The sequence below is a fragment of the Ixodes scapularis genome, unplaced genomic scaffold (assembly GCF_016920785.2).
Source record: "Ixodes scapularis isolate PalLabHiFi unplaced genomic scaffold, ASM1692078v2 PGA_scaffold6__148_contigs__length_123643588, whole genome shotgun sequence".
In the NCBI taxonomy this organism is placed as follows: domain Eukaryota; kingdom Metazoa; phylum Arthropoda; class Arachnida; order Ixodida; family Ixodidae; genus Ixodes; species Ixodes scapularis.
In genome coordinates this window covers 106,522,465-106,539,903 of record NW_024609881.1, presented here as the reverse complement: position 1 = coordinate 106,539,903, position 17,439 = coordinate 106,522,465, and the positions used below count along the sequence as shown (strand labels likewise).

At 46.4% G+C, this 17,439-nt stretch overlaps 1 protein-coding gene across 1 annotated transcript; it reads left to right on the top strand.

Annotated features, from left to right (window-relative positions):
* The first annotated feature begins 663 nt into the window (after window positions 1–663).
* LOC120837315 lies at window positions 664–17,147 on the top strand. The gene is made up of 6 exons (XM_040206565.1): window positions 664–726; window positions 1,808–2,295; window positions 2,619–2,911; window positions 12,002–12,187; window positions 12,425–13,252; window positions 16,776–17,147. The coding sequence occupies exons 2-6, from the start codon at window positions 1,809–1,811 to the stop codon at window positions 17,145–17,147; spliced, it is 2,166 nt and encodes a 721-aa protein (XP_040062499.1). The 5' UTR covers window positions 664–726; window position 1,808.
* Window positions 17,148–17,439: the final 292 nt, after the last annotated feature.

Here is a 17,439-nt window from a genome sequence, read left to right as displayed (position 1 = left end):
AACCAAGAGCGGCGTCAGAAAAGCCGGATGTCAATCAGCGTGGGGATTAGCCTACCACGCCTACCCTCTCCCTTTCTTTTCCTTGATCCTTTTCACCTTTCAACCCTTTTTTTTCCCCCTGTTGCAACCTGCTGTTTCAAGCTCGACATCGAAGCCACTGGTGTTGGTTGAATCATCGTGCTCTTGTTTGAATCGCCGTGCTTTCGTCCACGATTTGACTTTTGCTTGCCAGCGTGGAGTTCACCAAGGTGCGGGTCACGGTGGTGCGGGTACACGTGTTGTGTGGGTACACGTGTTGTGTGTCACTGAATGAACCATCGGCGACGTGTTCTGCGAGACATTTGTAAGCTGGTTGAATCACCGTTACTTTTCCTCTCCAGTATCCTGACCGCTGCGCACTCGTGCACGAGTTGAATGTGCTTTGCATCACTGTTTTTTCGTTCCCCAGAGTGGTGAGCGTCGTGCTTTCATGCGCGAAACGAAAGTGCGACTTGTCTTCTGTGTATCACTGCTACTGAACCGCTGAATTTTTTTAACGATGGACGAGCCTCCTTCGCCGTTCGAGCGGCTGGAGGTAGTGAAGGACGACCTCGCGTCGACGGAAAAGGAATCAGTGTTTCGCGCGAACCTGAACAACGAAGCGGCCGTCGACGAATGGCTGGAGGCCTACAGTCTCCAAACAAACACTTCTTGGATCGTCCAAAAGGTCCAGAAGGAGGGACAACGGTACGTTCATGTCATTCATGCTTTCCGCGATTGAGGACCGCATCGATGATAATTGGAATGCGGCTCTCAACTAACTATATATCCTGAGTCTTTGGCCGTCTCGGCATGCTATTTAGGTTTCCTAAATTCAGAACAGTTATTGAGAAAACAGCGAATGGAAAACACATTCGAAATTTCCCGCGCAGCCGGGTGCAGTGACGTCACGGAGAGGCAGACGTGCAGGTCGAGAAAAAATAGAGCATGCTGCGGATTTGTTTGAACCTGCGTAGTCAGGGTGAAAATGAAATGGCATTTGTTTCACACCACCAAACTTCGTGTAATCAGTTGTCAATAGTCGTGAAATGGAGCGCATAGCCAATGAATGGGAAGCGGAGAAACTTTCCAATGTCGCAGAGCTTTATACACCCCCCCCCCCCCCCCCCCCAACACCCCCAGGTTGAGCCCGACCCCCCCCCCCCCCCCAGAATTTTTTGTGCAAAGTACAGACAAGGCTACACCCCCCCCCCCCCCCCCCTCAACACACCCCCAGGTTGAGCCCGACCCCCCCCCCCCCAGAATTTTTTGTGCAAAGCACAGACAAGGCTGCACCTCCCTCCCCCACACACCCCCTACAGCCGCCCAAAAACTTGTGACCCCCCCCCCCCCCCTTGTTGAAAATTCTGGATAAACCCCTGCCAATGTGTATTTAAGTGGTGTACTTACCATACCCAAATTTCATTAGTGTAGGCTCTCGGCACTTTCCCATGCCATAGAGATATAGCGTTTTTCTTTTCCAGGATTTTAATCCGGGAACCTACTCATGAAATTTGAGTATGATAAATGCACCTCCTAAAGAGACCTTGAGAAGTTTCACTGCTATCCAATCATTGGCCTATTTATACGATCAATTTTACGCCTGAAGAGCGCCCGCGGACACCATTCGAAAAAAACACTCCTCCCACGTGTGAGCCAAATCTGTGAGCTATTCGAGTGAGCCAAATGAACCTCTCCACTTTAAAGCAGCTTTCCTCCTCAAGAATTAACGCTACCCTATCTGCATAGGGTGCTCCCCCTTATTTTGCTGCATTTGTGGTATTTTCAGAATGGTCTTCCACAAGGTCTGGCGCTGCCAGCACCACCCTCGCAACAAGGTGTCCGAGCGCCGCAACGCTGTGTGCATGGCCAGACTCGACGTAAAGATAAAAAAGTTGAGCAAGGGCTCAAAACAGAACGACCCGTACCTGCGCAGGGACGTTCCCTTGGCTACTGTCATACGAATGGACACTCAACATTCGCATAATACACATTCAGCAGACGCTCTGCGCCTCCTTCGGGGCACACGTACCACGAGGCAGACGTTTGTGGGCTACTTTAGCGACGGGATGGCAGTCAGCGAGGCACGGAGGCTCCACGAAAGCAAACTCTGCATGGAGGAGAACGGTCCCGAGCTGCTGGCCAACGGCGCCCTCAACCCTCTGGCCAGAACCGTGCAACACTGGCACACTGTGTGGAGGAGCGCCTGCTTCGGTGGTGGCCCCATCGACGCTCTCTCCAAGCTGGAGGAGAAGGCACCCCTCTATGCTGCTCAAGGTATGCTACAAGTTATTACAGTGCCATGGCTTATTTTTGACATCACATGACCTACCAGTGTATCTTTCCACGTCACCTTGTGAAAAGAGAGGTATTGTTCATCTGTGAGCTTCAGCACTTGCCACTAGGCACATGCTATTAGAGAGCAACACCAGTTCACATTCACATTTCTCGGCTCTATGCACATCACATGTAGCTGTGGCAGTAACTACACATTTTTTTTGCTGGGAATTTTAGGGGTACAGAGGTGAGTTGCATCGTAAAGCTCACTTGAGAAAAGTGATTAAAAAGAGCCGTGCCTCAATTTACTTAACAATTTCCAGGCACAAGTGTGACGGTCAGCCGGAGTGACACCAGCAGCTGTTGGGCAGTTCTGGTCGTGACCCCCATCATGCGGCGGGCCCAGGCACTGGAGGCAGCGAGGGACATTGTCTTTATAGACTCGACGTCCTCGTGTGACACCACCAAGTGCACCGTGACAGTGGTGCTGGTGGCGACAATGGCTGGCGCCGTCCCCTTAGCAGTCCTCCTGCACAACGAGCAAAGCACGGACGGGTACTCGGCAGCATTCAAGCTCCTCAGCGGGACCCATCCACTCTGCTTTGGGGGTCTATCCGTAAGTAGAAAATAATGTGGAAATTATAGCTTTTCTCCGTGGAAAAAAGCTGGTTGTCATTTACTACACTTGTTTCTGCCTCAAGAACATTAGAACCCTAGTAAAAAGCTTCGGTGTCTGCAGATGCAACAAAATTTCCCCCTTATGTAAAAATTGGCGTTTCATATTTTTAATGTTTAATTTTCTCCAAATTCGAGTGTGTCGTTTCGGTGCCTCACTTTTAACTCCGAAATTCAGTGTTTTCGGTGTAAATTTTTGCGGTCAACCAGGAATTGTGGTTTATCAGGGCCCATGTTGTAAAAGCAAATGCATATTTTTCGCATTTCTAGAAAACACAGCACAGCTTCATTCGCAACCCGGGATATAACAAACTAGTTTGCACTGTGCAAGAAATATGTGCAAAGCGTCATCATTCCGTTGACACGGATGCACATGTGTGCCAAGCATTCCACAAACTTCAGGAGGATACTGCTCCAGGCACAAATGCGAGCCAGCATTGCTGACAAAATTGTGCCGTGATGAAGCATGCAATAACTTTTGACGACACTGTTTCAGACAAAAAAAATTAGAGGGACACTTGGCCTTAAGGGTGCGACGCGATAGCGCAAGGCCGGGTTGTCAGGACAGGGGTGGAGGAGGGCGGGAGTGCAGAGGAGGCGGGGAAGGGAGGGCAGGGTGGTGGGGCGGTTGGGGGACTGGAGGGGTTGTAGGGTGGTGGGGGAGGGAAGGTGTGGGGAGCTGCAGGGTCACACCACCCCCCACTGCTACTAAGAGAGGGCAGGGCATGGAAGTCAAGGGGATGGAGGTCAGGAGTCTGGGGAGTGGAGGGGTTGCAGGCGGGAGGGGAAGGAGAGGGGAGTAGTGGGGGAGAGAATGGGAGTTACGGGGGGTAAGGAGAGGGAAATCCCATCACTGATTCCCATTTAGCATCCGGGCCACGTGACCCGGGTTTTGAGGAACGGGGAAGGGCCCTCCCACGAGGTCACGCCAGACGCCGTGACCCGGCTCACTCGACACAGGTCACTGACCGGTCACGCCAGTCCAGCCGGGCCACCTAGCATGACCCGGGTCACGCCAGGTGCCATGGCCTGGTTCATGTGACCCGTGTTCCGGGTCACGTGACCCACGAGGTCACGCTGGACGCTGCTGGACTCCTACTACGCTGCCTTTTCCGCTAAACGGGAGCCTTACGCTAAGTGGCGGCCCATACTGCAAGTGAGATGACCGGCAGTAGCCGTCACCTCCCCTAGTAGCACCATATGTTGCCATAACGTAACTGGAATGTCACAAATGTAATGTAACGTTGGGGCACATTTGGGTATGTTATAGCAATGTTTGAAAACTAACGTAACAGAAACGTTCTCCTGTAACATTGTTTGAATGTCACTGAACGTCATGTAACGTTACATCACATAGGCAAACGTTCCAGGAATGTTAGAGAAGCAACATTGGAGCAACGTTTAGGAATAACCTCTTGGTAACATTTCCATCCTGACATACGGGCAATGTTATGCAGCGATGTTGGCCTAATGTGACGAAATGTGACGCATCACCACATCACACAGAGGCTGGTCAAGGATACACGAAGATACCAAACTTATAATAGTTCAATGTTGATTCTCTTGTTCAAACATTTTTATTTTTTTACAAACAGAAAGACCGCTCTAATGCTTGTGACGGGCGTGTTTGAAACAAATGTTCAAAATGTACCCTGGAAAGATTGCAGAAAATTAAAAAAATATCTGTCCAAAAGGTTTATGATAAAATTGAATTCATTTGTGTGTATGGCATTTCCTTGCTTCCAATATTCACGAGCTAGCATGCACCCTCATCATAGCTTTTAGGTTAAGGTCATTCGAATGTCCAGCTTTTGGAACGCATGCTAAAGATAACAAGAGGGTGAAGTCATGGGGTGTTATTGTGTTATCAAAGGTGGAAAACTCGCGCTGGTGACGCGACGACCCAAAGACCTCCCGAACATGTATAGGATGGCATGAGAGTCGTAGCCTGTAAATTAATTTGGAACACGTAGCTAGCTAAAATTATCACCAGAAGTGTATTTTAGTTGTGTGCTCTATTGCATTATTTTCGAAGCGTAGCTCTGTTTCTGTGAAAAATATGAACATGATTACCCTACGGCCAGGTCGCAGAAAGCTCTTGGGGTCGACCGACTGCTCTATCCGACCCGAGCTTGCTGCAAAATGATTTCTACTATTTAAAATAGAAGCGAGGACTAATTTCACGACGGACTCAGGTCAAATCGAGCGACTGGGTGGTTCTTACTCTCGCCCTGTCTAGGTTGTCTGCGCCAGTGCTTGCCATAGAGATTTAGAGAAATCTTGGAGCGTGCAGTATAAGATACACCCTGGTTGAAAATTTGAAATAGTTACATGCAGAAGCTCATATTTCAGTCCAATTTACAGCTTAGCACTCTATTCGGAAAACTCAAAAAGTGGCAGCTCATTGCAGCACACTGCAAGTGAGACGACTGGCGGTAGCCATTGTCTCATAGACAGAGGAGGGGAAAAGGGAGACGGTTGAGGGGGAAGGTGAGCGATGAGATGGGAAGGAGAATAGAGGCAGGAAGAAAGAGGTCAAGTATGAAGTTCGAAGTCTAAAAACACACGCTCACACAAGGAAGAGAGGAGACAAAAGGAAAAGGGGAATGAGGATGAGAGGCTGAGGGAGCATGAAGAGAAAGATGAAGAGAAGTGGGGCAGGGAGGAGCAAGATCAGAGGGAAGAGAGAGGAAAGAGGGGAGGAAGAGCACACAGAGGGAATATGAGACCAATGGGGGAGAAGGAGTGGAGGGGAATGAGGAGATGGGACGGGGTGGGGCCAGGGAAGACGTAAAACATCGCAGGTCATAGGCCTCGGTTGCATGGACACAAGATCACAGCTCCCCGACCACTCAGAATGAAGAGCCATATGCAGCTGCCACCAAAAAGAAAAGGTCAAAGGCCATGAACATAGAATCACTCAAACGAGAGAGAAGGGGGAAGAGGGGAGGAAAGATGAGTAGGATGGGTACCAGGAAGAGGAAGGTGGACAAGAGAGTAGAGGAAGAGGGGAGGGAGGAATAAGGAGACCGAGGAGATAGAAGGGGAGATGGCGAGGAGGAGCAGTCAAGGGTCCGAAGTCGAGATCAAAGGTCAAAGGCAACGAACATATAATCCTATGAAGGTGGGGAAGGGGGGGGGCCACAAACATTAAATCATGCGAGGAAATGAGGAGTGAAAGGTTAGAAAAGGCAACATAGGAGAGATGGGACGGGAATGGGGTGAGATTAAAGAAAAGTGAGTGAGAGGGGGGGGGGGGGGGGGGGGAGGGGCAGGTAGGAAGGAGATCTAGCATCAAGGGCCACGGATACAAGGACGCACTCCGCCGACCACTCAAAATGAAGGGCCCCAAGGGGGGAGGCACTCACTTTATCAAGTGACGTGTTAGCGAATGTCCACGTTTCACCGTAGCGAAAATTCGGACGCTGCGAAGCGGCGTTCTCGGGTGGGCCAAGTGGGTTCACATTTTTGTAATGAGCCGCCGCAGACTCGCCGCGCGGCGGATGGGTTAACGCGCGCCCCCGTTATTCGCTAAAACGTCGATTCGCTCAAATGCCACTGTTCGCTAAAACGTCATTCGCTCATCTAATATGGACCCCAATTATAATGAAACGAGTATAATCGCACACACATTGTCGCACACTTCTCGCCAAAGAGCCGTCGACACGAGAACATATTTGAGCTTGAGGCTTCGAAGCTCGCTCTGCGTGGACCACTCTTTGCCTACATTTGTTATCTGGACACATCACAATGGCACAGCACAGTCGCATAGCCACGGTACTACCGTTTCGATGTTAACAGTTCACTATCGTTACCGATATTACGGTCGAGGTCATCCACTGATCACTGCAAGACGTTGCAAGATCGCCATCGTCCGCCATGATTGCACACTAGTACGGCATCACGGTTATGGCTGTACGGCTTATACCAATTTCCAATTTCTCCAATCGATGTAATGTTTTATAACTCTTAAAAAAAACTTATTTTAGTACTGTCAGATAAATTTCCACAGTTTATTCCTACTTGAAACTTCATGTTTAGCCGTTTACTCGTTTACGCACACTGTTGACAAGCCAAGACGCCAAGAGTGCAAGTAGCTCAAGCCAAGCAAGGTCGAAGCCAGGTTGACCACATGACCGTATTGACCGTATGTCAACGGACCGTCAAGGCCTGTTTCATCGGACCGCGCCACCGCGCTGCCGATCTCTCGGCGTGGAGGAAACGTAAACAAAGGTATGTTTCATTTTCGTTGTTGTTACTACTTGTGCTGAACAATGGAGCGGGCGAAGCGTTCGCTATCAGAGCTATCCGATCGCCAAAAAAGACATAAAGTAGTCGAAAGTGTTCGCAAGGAACTTGAAAGTTGCGGTACGAGCAGTGAGGAGTCGGTGGACACTGAGGTGTTTTGTAGCAGTTCGTACCACATCTCCAAACTTCTGTAATGGACAGGGAATTTAAAACTTGGAAAAGCTGGGGAACTTAGAAGGAGGAATTTGCTAGACACCCTGGCTGATTTCATAGTTACCGATGTCTGCCAAGTTATGCTGAAGTAGGGCATGAAATTGTCGATATTTCACTGTGGTAGCTGACGTTGTGTTGTAATTATATACTTTTGAAACAGGAGCTGTGCGCACCTGCTTTAAACAGAAGACAGAAAACAATGAGCCAGCCATCATCGTGCAGGAAGCCGACGCAAAATGGGCTGCTGCTGAATCGGTCAGGCATGCACCAGCTAGGACCAAGAAAATGGTAATATGATATTTCTAATTTTGCTTAAACTCCCGAAAAATACTTTTGCATCCTAAAACAAGCCCAGATTTCAAACAAAGGCATTAGTCCACTTTACATAAAGACATTTTTAAGTATTAAGAAATTTATTTAGCCAATGAAAGAACACCATGTTATGACATTGTCTGCAATGAGCTTGACATTGTAGAAAATATGAGGCTCATTGACATTGCCCCTGGGTCCGGACAGTTCATCAAACGCCGTTTCATTGAACATTGTTTCATCGAAGCTGTTTCATTGAACGCAGTTTTATCGAACGCTGTTTCATTGAACGCCATTTCATCGAAGTTGTTTCATTGAACGTAGCTTATTTGAGCAGTGGAAATATTTTTCTTTTTAGTGCCGGGAGGATAGCAGTGTTTTAATATTTATTGTAACTTATAAACTTATATATATATAAAAGGAAGGAACCTTTTTTTGTCACCTTCTATTCTTTTTTTTTTTAGTAAATGATGACTTCTGTTAATGAGGCCAATAAGACACGGTAACACTAACGACACTTTTAAAAGCTGTGATCATCAGGTGCAGTGATGAATGCACATCCATTCAAAAGCGTATACGGTATATATCTTCGTCCTTGAAGAGACCTATTCTGCTTCAAGACGAAGCCATCCTTGAGGCAGTGATCTGTCTCCGTGGCCCATGATACGGGGAAAAGAAAAGACGTGTCTCCTCTCTTTGTTAATTTATTATAATTGACAGAACCGTGGACCTGCCGGATATTCGACATACAGTAATATACTGCATGTCAAAGATCCGACAGGTCCACGGTTCTGTCGGTTACAAAAAATTGACGAAGAGGGCAGGCACGTCTTTTTTAAGAACATCTATGTTCTTAAAAAGAAAGCTATTCTCTTGGGATAAAATTAAAACAAAGTTAAATCTACAAATACAAAATAAAAAAGGCGCTGCGGAAAATAGCTGTTTCCCTCTTAAGAAAGTGCCTTTCACGCATGAATAAATAGAAGGTTGAAGTGGGAAAAAGTGAGTGGCCGAGAACAGCCGCCTACCTTGCCAGAAAAGAATAAGTCGCGTATCCACTGTCTTCTGTGGGTAGGTCACACTTTGCGGTAAAAGTCTAAACTGGATGAAAAGAATGGCTTGTGCATGCAAAGAAACTGTGGTGAAACTGCTAGGACAGATGTAGGCATTTCTTTTTTTATCTTGATGACACTCTTTGCCCTGAAATAGGCACCCATTTTCTGAATGCAACCAACTTTTTTGTGTTATTTTTTTGCAGGAGCAGTGTGCCTCTTCTCAGGAGTGACTGAGGGGCTGCCACAAGGGGAGAAGGCAAGCATGTTTCTGATTACAAGGATGGACAGTTGGGCTGGGCTAGTTGGTAAGAATTCATGTTGAGAAACGGTGCGAAAACCAGACAAAGGAAAAAGAACAGACAGTACCTTGTCCTGTGTGTTTTCTTATCCGTGCATTTTGCACTGTTTTTCAGCATGTTTCTGCCTTGATTTTTCTGTTAGTTTTAAATGTTAGTAGTTGGTTACTTTGATCCCAGTTGGAAGCATGGAATTGGTTAACCGTGCTAAATGCATAGAATTGAAAAAAAAAAAAAATTCATGCTTTCTAAATCATTTAAAATGCTTTTTTTCCTAATGATTTCTTTCTCTTTTTTTTACAGCCATCCCATGAGTAGAGTCCCTGTTGTTTGAATTTTTTATGTCAATTTGTAATATGCATATGTTACCTTTAATTTCTATTCATGCATACATTTTAGCCCCAGCTAGTGGTTTCTTTTATTTAATTTATGTACACATTAGTGTGGTATTTTTAGAAGATTTAAAATTTATGTTCTTTTTCTAGTCATTTTTGGTTTATTGCCTCCGTTATTTATTTATATGTCCTAGCCCAAGATCGAATGTAATTTGAGATATATTTAGAATTTTATTTTAGGCTACTTGCTTTATGTTGCTAGGAGTTTTAATATTTTACATTTTTATTTTTATGCAGATCAGCCTTGTAATTCTTTACAATTTTGTAGATCTAATAGCTTGTAAGAAACAGAAGAATTCTCTGGTACTTGTAATGTTGGTTTCGTTTTTGAAATAAATTTATTCCAATAACTTCTTGTTTTCTTCCGGAGTCCTGCTTCTAGGATTTCAAAATGCTGATTCATTAATGGCCTGTAATGCACATCCATTTACTCATATCAGGCACCAGCTCAAAAAATGACTTCATGACAACCATAAATGCAGTTTCCTGGCAGCGCTTGTCAATGTATTTTCGGATAACATTGTTCAGTAATGTCCAAGTAACACATGCAGTAATATCTGGCCAGTGCCAGCATATTGTAAAAACGTTTACTGAAAGTTGACAGAATAAAAGCACTGAGGAAAAACAGATGACCGCTCTTTCATTTAGTTACGACGCTCGTTTTTTGGAAGCAAAGACTCGCGCACAGGTCAAGATTAACTGCAAAAGGAAGGCTTGATCAAAGGAACTTTAGGGAGATAAGGGATGAGTCAGTAACACTCCACCTTCGGTATCTAGTTGATCTCGACCTGTATGCGACTCTTTGCTCCTCAAAAAATAAACGTTGTTGCGAAATAAAAGAGTGGTCGTTTGTGTATGTTCTTCACATTTTTATTCCTTCACTTTTAAGTAAGCCGTAATGTCAGTGCAACATTTTGGTGTAACATTACTGGATGGTAGAATTCGTGGCCATTAACAACAACTAGCAACGTTAGCGACGACGTCCGAGTAACATCACTGATCTAGCATCCAGGTAACATAGAGAGCTATGTTACTGCAACATTTTGATGTGACGTTACTGGAAGGTAGAACTGGTGGCCATTAGCAACGTTTGGCAACGTTATCTAACAACGTTCCAGTAACGTTATTTGGGTAATGTCCAGGTAACGTATGCAGTTACGTTACTGTAACATTGTGGTGTAATGTTACTGGAGTGTAGAATCCGCGGTCGTTAGCAGCGTTCGGCAACGTTACCTGACAACATTCCAGTAACGTTGTAGCCACATTTTGTGCTACTTGGGTCATAGACAGAAGGAGGGCAAGAGGGGGACAAGAGGAGAGCGAGAAGGAGGAGGGGAAGGAGGGTAGACAGAGGGAGGAGGAGGTCAAGAGTAAAGGTAGAAGACCACGAACACACAATAACGCAAGAGAGAGAGAAAACGGGAAGACCAGGACGGAGGGCAGGGGGGACTGAGGATGAGGTGGCTTTGAGTTTGTGAAGGAAGAAGACGATGGAGGGGATAAAGGTGGGGCGGACCAAGGAGGCGGGGAAGCTGGTTAGGGGACGGAGGAAAAAGGTGAGAGGAAAGGAAGAGTGGAGGGAAGAGGAGCCTGAGGAAAGAGAAGGGAGCAAGGTGCGGATGGGAACAATGAAGATGAGGAGGAGCGGCCAAGGGTTCTAGGTCAAAACCAAAGGTCAAAGCCATGAACACAACCACATGACAGATAGAGGGGGAGGGAAGAGTTAAGCGAGGGAATTAAAGCCACGAACACACAACCACATGACAGATAGAGGGGGAGGGAAGAAGAGTGAAGCGAAGGAATCAAAGGCCACAAACATGCAATCATAGGAGGAAGAGATGAGGGGGAGGAGGAGGTAGGGCACAGAGGGGAGATGGGACGAGTATGGGGTGGAGATAAAAGAGGCGAGGGAGGAGGGGAGGGGTCAGGTAGGAAGAAGGTCTAGTGTCAAAGGCCACCGTCACACGGACACATTCCGCCGACCACTCAAAGTGAAGGGCCCATATACGGCTACCGCAGTAAAACTATAGCACGAGGGGGTAGTGGTTTGACCGAGGGATCAAGCATGAAGGCTTGGTCTAAGGTTACGAGAATGAGAAGGTGATGGTAGCACAGGTTGCACCAAATTCCTTTGTAGTGCAAATACTTCATATAAACCGTACGTGCGCTTCACTGAGATACATCAGTCTTGCCAGTTCTTTTCAATTGCACTCAGTGAAGGCACAATTGCCAGCAGTGTGAGCAGCTGACCTTAAGCCGAGGTGAAAAGAATGGAACGGAATGTCCCAGTGTATACAGTTGTTTATTTAAAAAAACAATTGTTTATCAGTTTCTGTAAATTGTTCTGTTGAACATAAATTAATGCTATCAGCCGGTTGTCACAAGCAAGTATAGAACAGTTTCTATAGCTACAGAGAAGCGATATGCTACATGTAGGGACTAAAGCATTTACAAAGCATGACGGTTCACTTCTTTGTCTCTCTCCGATTGTGGGACGCATATCATCTTTTGCCAGGCACCCGAGGTCTTCATGACGGACAATTCGAGTGCGGAGAAGGCTGCTCTGCAGGAGACCTGGCCCACGGCAAGGCATCTCCTATGCCATTTTCATGTGGCGCAGGCGGAGTGGCGCTGGCTCACAGCTGCCCACAACGGTGTGCACAAGGACCAGAGGCGCTGCCTGATGTCAGCCTTCCAGGAGGCAAGTCTTTTACTATGCAGTTGCCATTGTGACAGAGGCGCTTGTGCAACGTTCCGCAGTATGAAACTTGCACTAATGTGCAGCAAAAGTGCAGCCCAGTTATTTAGAGTAGGGCGACACACCTCTGCATGTTAATGGTCTTGTGGAAATCAGTCAGGCAAAAGTGTGCATGTAAAGCTGACAAATGTTTGTCAGATTTCTAACCGAAGTAACCTCAACGGTAATGGCCAACTGCAGGTCATGTATGCTGACACACAGGAGAAGCTGGAAGCAGCGACAGCCCAGCTGAGGCGCCAGCCACACCAGGCCTTCGTGGCACGGGTGGAGGCCTTCCTTGGAAGACAGGAGGAGTGGGTGTTGCTCTACCGTGCCAACACCACCACGCGGGGGCACAATACAAACAACTTCTCAGAGGCCACCATCCGTGTCCTGAAGGACATAGTTCTCAGCAGGGCAGAGGCATTCAATGCTGTGGCACTGGTGGATGCGGTGGCCATGGTGTGGGAGAAGTACTTCGAGAGTCGCATCCTCCGCCACGCCCACAGCCGTGTCGCAAGTCACCAGGTGGTATACAAGCGGCTGCTCTCCAAGATGCCACAAGGTGCAGCTGAGAGCATCCAACCTCTGGGCGACAAGCTCTATGCAGTGCCCAGCGCCACACGCCATGACGTGGTCTACGAGGTGGCCGCAGACTTCGGAGCGTGCAGCTGCCCAGTCGGGAAACAAGGAGCTTTCTGTAAACACCAAGCTCTGGTGCACGAAACCTTTGGTGGTTGGTTCCCCAATGCACCCCCTTTGACTACGGAGGACCGGCATCGATTGGGCAAGCTGGCCTTGGGTGACAAGTGCCCACCCTGGGAATTTTTTATGCCCTTTCGTGGAGAGCAGCAGTACCCAGGTGAAGAAGAGAGTCCCAGGTGCACCCCCGAAGCTCCCAAAGGCCCAGACAATGCAGAAGCCACTGACCTGCTAGAAGCCAATGACCAGCCAGAAGCTCCTCAACCCTCCACATCGGCCCTGGCACCAATTGCAGCGCAAGACCCTGACCAAGCTCAGCGTGCTCAGGTATGTGCACTCTTTGATGTTCGTGTCTTATCCAGCTCCTTTTCCCAAGCGAAGGGAGCACGATAAACTTGTATAACACAAGCTCCTTTTACAAGTCATACCGTGAGAGGCTCTAGTGCAGCAACTAGAATTTAAAGTGGTGCATATTTCCTAGCAAATACAAGCTGCGCACTCATCTGTGATGCTTGCTTTTTACCTGAGAGACTGTACCAAGTGGAAATTAACAAGTGCACCACCATTTGTTCCTACAAGGTTATTGGCCCACCTTTAGCTGGGGTAACTACGAAGGTTCTCTGGTGCGACTTAGCAGTGATGTGGGGAGAAAATTGTTTATTTAAAGGCCAACGAATAAGCAGAGAGGAGAAAACTGCACCTCAATTTCTCCTTTCCACCCGAAAGAGAAGGATAGTCTTCCTCCTTGTGGTGTAAGTTACATTCCAGACCCGCTCCTTTTGGGCAAAAAGGAATGGAGAAAAGGGCACAGGGGAAGGGTCATTTTCTTGGCTGCAAGGTACTCCATATATGTCAGCCTTTGACTACTTGGCACACATGTGCATCAGCTCTAGTGGCCAAGCTCTCAGTGTTTCAGCACGGGCAAATCTGTTGAAACAAGCAAAATTGTAATTTCTCACATTTTATTTATTTACATTACTGTGAACCTTACGGTCAACACAGGAGAGAAAAATAAGTTGTACAAGCCAAGCAAAATGCATTCACACTCAAATGAGTACTTATGCACATGCATGGGTGCGGTCACACCCTGCACATCTGAAGATGTATTCCGCACACATACATTATTCAGTTAAAAATTTGCGCAATGATAATTTAAATGACTTGAGATCACAGCAGCTGACGACTTCGTTTGGCAGAGCGTTCCACTCTACTATTGTCCTACAAAAGAAAGAATACTTAAATACATCATTTTTGTATTGATACGGAGCAATCGCCCTGACGTTGCTAGTTCTTTTGGGAACGAGACGTTGAAGGCCACAAGTAAAGCTGCGGATCTAGCTTTGTCATTCCAGTTGTTATGGAAAAGAGTTCTTTTAACCTTGATATTTTCCTTCGCTTTGCCAGCGAGTCAACCTGTGCCTCTTGTCTCATTGAAGAAACAGATTTTGTATGTTTATATCTGGAGAAGATAAATCGAAGCGCCAGATTTTGTATTCTTTCAATTTGTGATTCGTGGCATTTTCTATACGGGTCCCATACAGTGCTTGCATATTCTAACAATGGGCGAACATAACACATGTACGCAAGTTGTCGAACATCACTATTGGCATGCCTAAGTTGTCTTCTGAGGAATAATAACTTTTTGTAGGCTTTTGAACAAACGTAATCTACATGACTGTTGCATCGCATGGTAGAACTAAAAATAACACCCTAAATATTTAAATTCGTCCACCTTTCGCAGTTGCACGCCACCTATGTTATAGGAATACTCTAAAATGTTTCGTTTGTTTGTAATGCTGCAGAGTACTGTTTTATCAAAGTTAATTACCATACCCCACCTTTCACACCACAAGTAAAGTTTTTCTAGAGAGGCATTAAGCAAGTCTTGGTCTTCGACTGTACGCACTTTTGAAAACAACATGCAGTCATCTGCAAATAGCTTTACAAAAGTGGACCTGTACCGACCCTTGTGGCACACCTGAATACACTGCAAGGCGGGTAGAGCATGCATCACTGCAGTAGACATACTGTGTTCTGTTAGTTAGGTAAGACCGGACCCACGACAGTATATTGCTGTTTAGACCCACAAGGTGAAGCTTTTCAATTAATTTGTTATGAGGCACGCGGTCGAACGCTTTTGAAATATCCATAAACACGACGACAACCTGACCCCGCTCATTTACAACAGATGAGAACTCATGCGCACATTCAATTAGTTGTGTGACCGTCGATAGACCCAGTCTAAAACCGTGCTGATGTTTGTATATTAAGTTGTTTTCTTCTAAGTACTGAGTGACATGATTTGAAATAATGTGTTCCAGCAGTTTGCAGCAAGTCGACGTTAATGATATAGGATGGTAATTTTGGACTGTCATTTTGTTTCCAGATTTGTGAATGAGTATAATTTTACCACATTTCCAGCAGTCTGCTGGAAATTTGGATTGTTGGAGAGAGGCTTGAAATATTATGAAAAGATATCGGGACACCCACTCAGCATACCTTTTCAGAAATGCATTTGAAATGTCGTCCGGCCCCGACGCCTTCTTTACATTAATATTCAAAAGCAATTTAAGTATAACACTTTCCGAGACAACGAAATCTGACATACGAGGTTCATCAGAGCTGCTGACGTGGTCTACCGGCGGGTCACTCGAGACTGTAAAGACTGACTGAAAATACATGTTAAATTCCTCTGCCACTCTAATGGGACATGATACAACCTCATCGCTTACCATCACTTCTGTTATTACTTCTTTTTTCGACGAGAAAAACCGCCAGAATTTTTGCGGAGATTCCAGCAAGAAACGAGACAGCACATTGCCACAGTAATTTTCCCTAGCTTGGGAAATAAGATTCTTCAATTGTCGCCCCAAATTTGCAATGTCTGAGGAATTTTGTTTTGCTTTCCTTTTGCGCTTGATCTTTCGCTTTATTTGCAAAATTTCTCTTGTTACCCATGGGTGATGTTGTCGTGCTCTCACGTCCCTTGTCGGAACAAAGTGATATGTACAGTAGGAAACAATACTCTTAAATGTTTTCCATAATTCGGTAACATCACTTAACTGACTAAAATGGTCAAAATGTTCAACTAAATAATCGAGGATGGACACATCATCAGCATTTTGAAAATCTCTGACAGTATGTTCGTGACAAGCATTATCGGCAGCTGTTGTGTGTAGTTCTAAGTCAAGAAACACCATTTTATGATCTGACACTCCGTCGAGCACATGTGCTTTATCCGCTTCCACTATGTTGCTAACAAAAAGTAAGTCCAGAATTGATTGGCTCGTATCTGTTACTCTTGTCGGCCTGTCCACTAACTGTTGAAGATTAAAACTGAGTGCTATATCTAACAAAAGCTCGGAGGACACGATTTCATTTTTACCTAGTTTTTGCTTTGCCCAGTCAATATCAGCATGATTGAAGTCTCCAGTCAAAATAATTTTAGTTTTGTCATTGAAGCGCAACGCCATGTAATCATACAATTCTTCTAAAAACCATGTGGCGGTGTTTGGCGGCCTATATACAGTACTAACAACAAACACGTTGCCGTGAACTTTAATCTTACACCATAACACCTCCCTGTTGACAACGCAATCTAATGGTACCAGGTCCACCGAACTTTTTGCGATAATAGCCACGCCGCCGCCCCTTGACCCTCGGTCTTTCCTAATCATTCTGTAACAAGGCGGAATAACTTCATTATCACCAATACCACTGTGAAGCCATGTTTCCGTGATGACAACCACGTGGGGGTCATGAGTTAGCAAGATTGTTTCCAAATCATCTACTTTATTCACAATATTAGACAAAGTATAATAATGTGCTGTCCTCAATGCGTTTTGTGCAGGCTCGAGAAGAAGCCTACAGGCGCCTGGAGTCCCGCATGCGACGACTGCACGCCATGAACGAGGAAAACCCAGCATACATTGAGCTTTTAGATGCCCTTGGTGACCGGATGGATCGTGTAACGAATGGGAACGACGCATACGGATTCATGCTTACGTTGAAGGCAGCTGCAGGAGTACGACAGCGTCGGGGACGTCGGATACGGGTACAGCCCACAAGCCTTGCCAGACGTCGGCCAGGACTGACAAGGGGTTCGAAGAGGGTGCCGGCTGGACGCCCATCAGGCCAACCATCTGCCAAGAGGCCCAGAAAGAGGGCCCACTCCATGCAGATGAGCATACGTCACAATGTGCCAAGTGCAAGACTGCACTAAAGGTCTTGGTGCCTGCCACCTCGTCGGGATCAGTTAGGTTTCGTTGAGCCCCATCCTTAGAAACAGTGGTGTAACAATGTTGATTCAGCTCTGACATGACTGGTAAGCTGCAATTGTGTGAGCACTTCGTTTGTCTGCAGGGTCACCGTGTGGACATGGGATGAATTCTTCAGGATCCCATCACGGTATTGGAACAAGACTCACATTTCGGCAGTTTCGCTGTCCCTGCAACGTAAAACTTGCTTTGTGCTGTAACTGAAAGCAAGACGTAGGCATTTTTCTTATTTTTTGC

Excerpts from the sequence above, each read along its gene's own strand:
- LOC120837315 (XM_040206565.1), top strand. The coding sequence starts at position 1,809 with ATGGTCTTCCACAAGGTCTGGCGCTGCCAGCACCACCCTCGCAACAAG. Across the intron at positions 2,912-12,001 it reads TCTGCTTTGGGGGTCTATCC|GCACCCGAGGTCTTCATGAC; the intron begins GTAAGTAGAAAA and ends ATCTTTTGCCAG. Across the intron at positions 12,188-12,424 it reads TGATGTCAGCCTTCCAGGAG|GTCATGTATGCTGACACACA; the intron begins GCAAGTCTTTTA and ends GGCCAACTGCAG.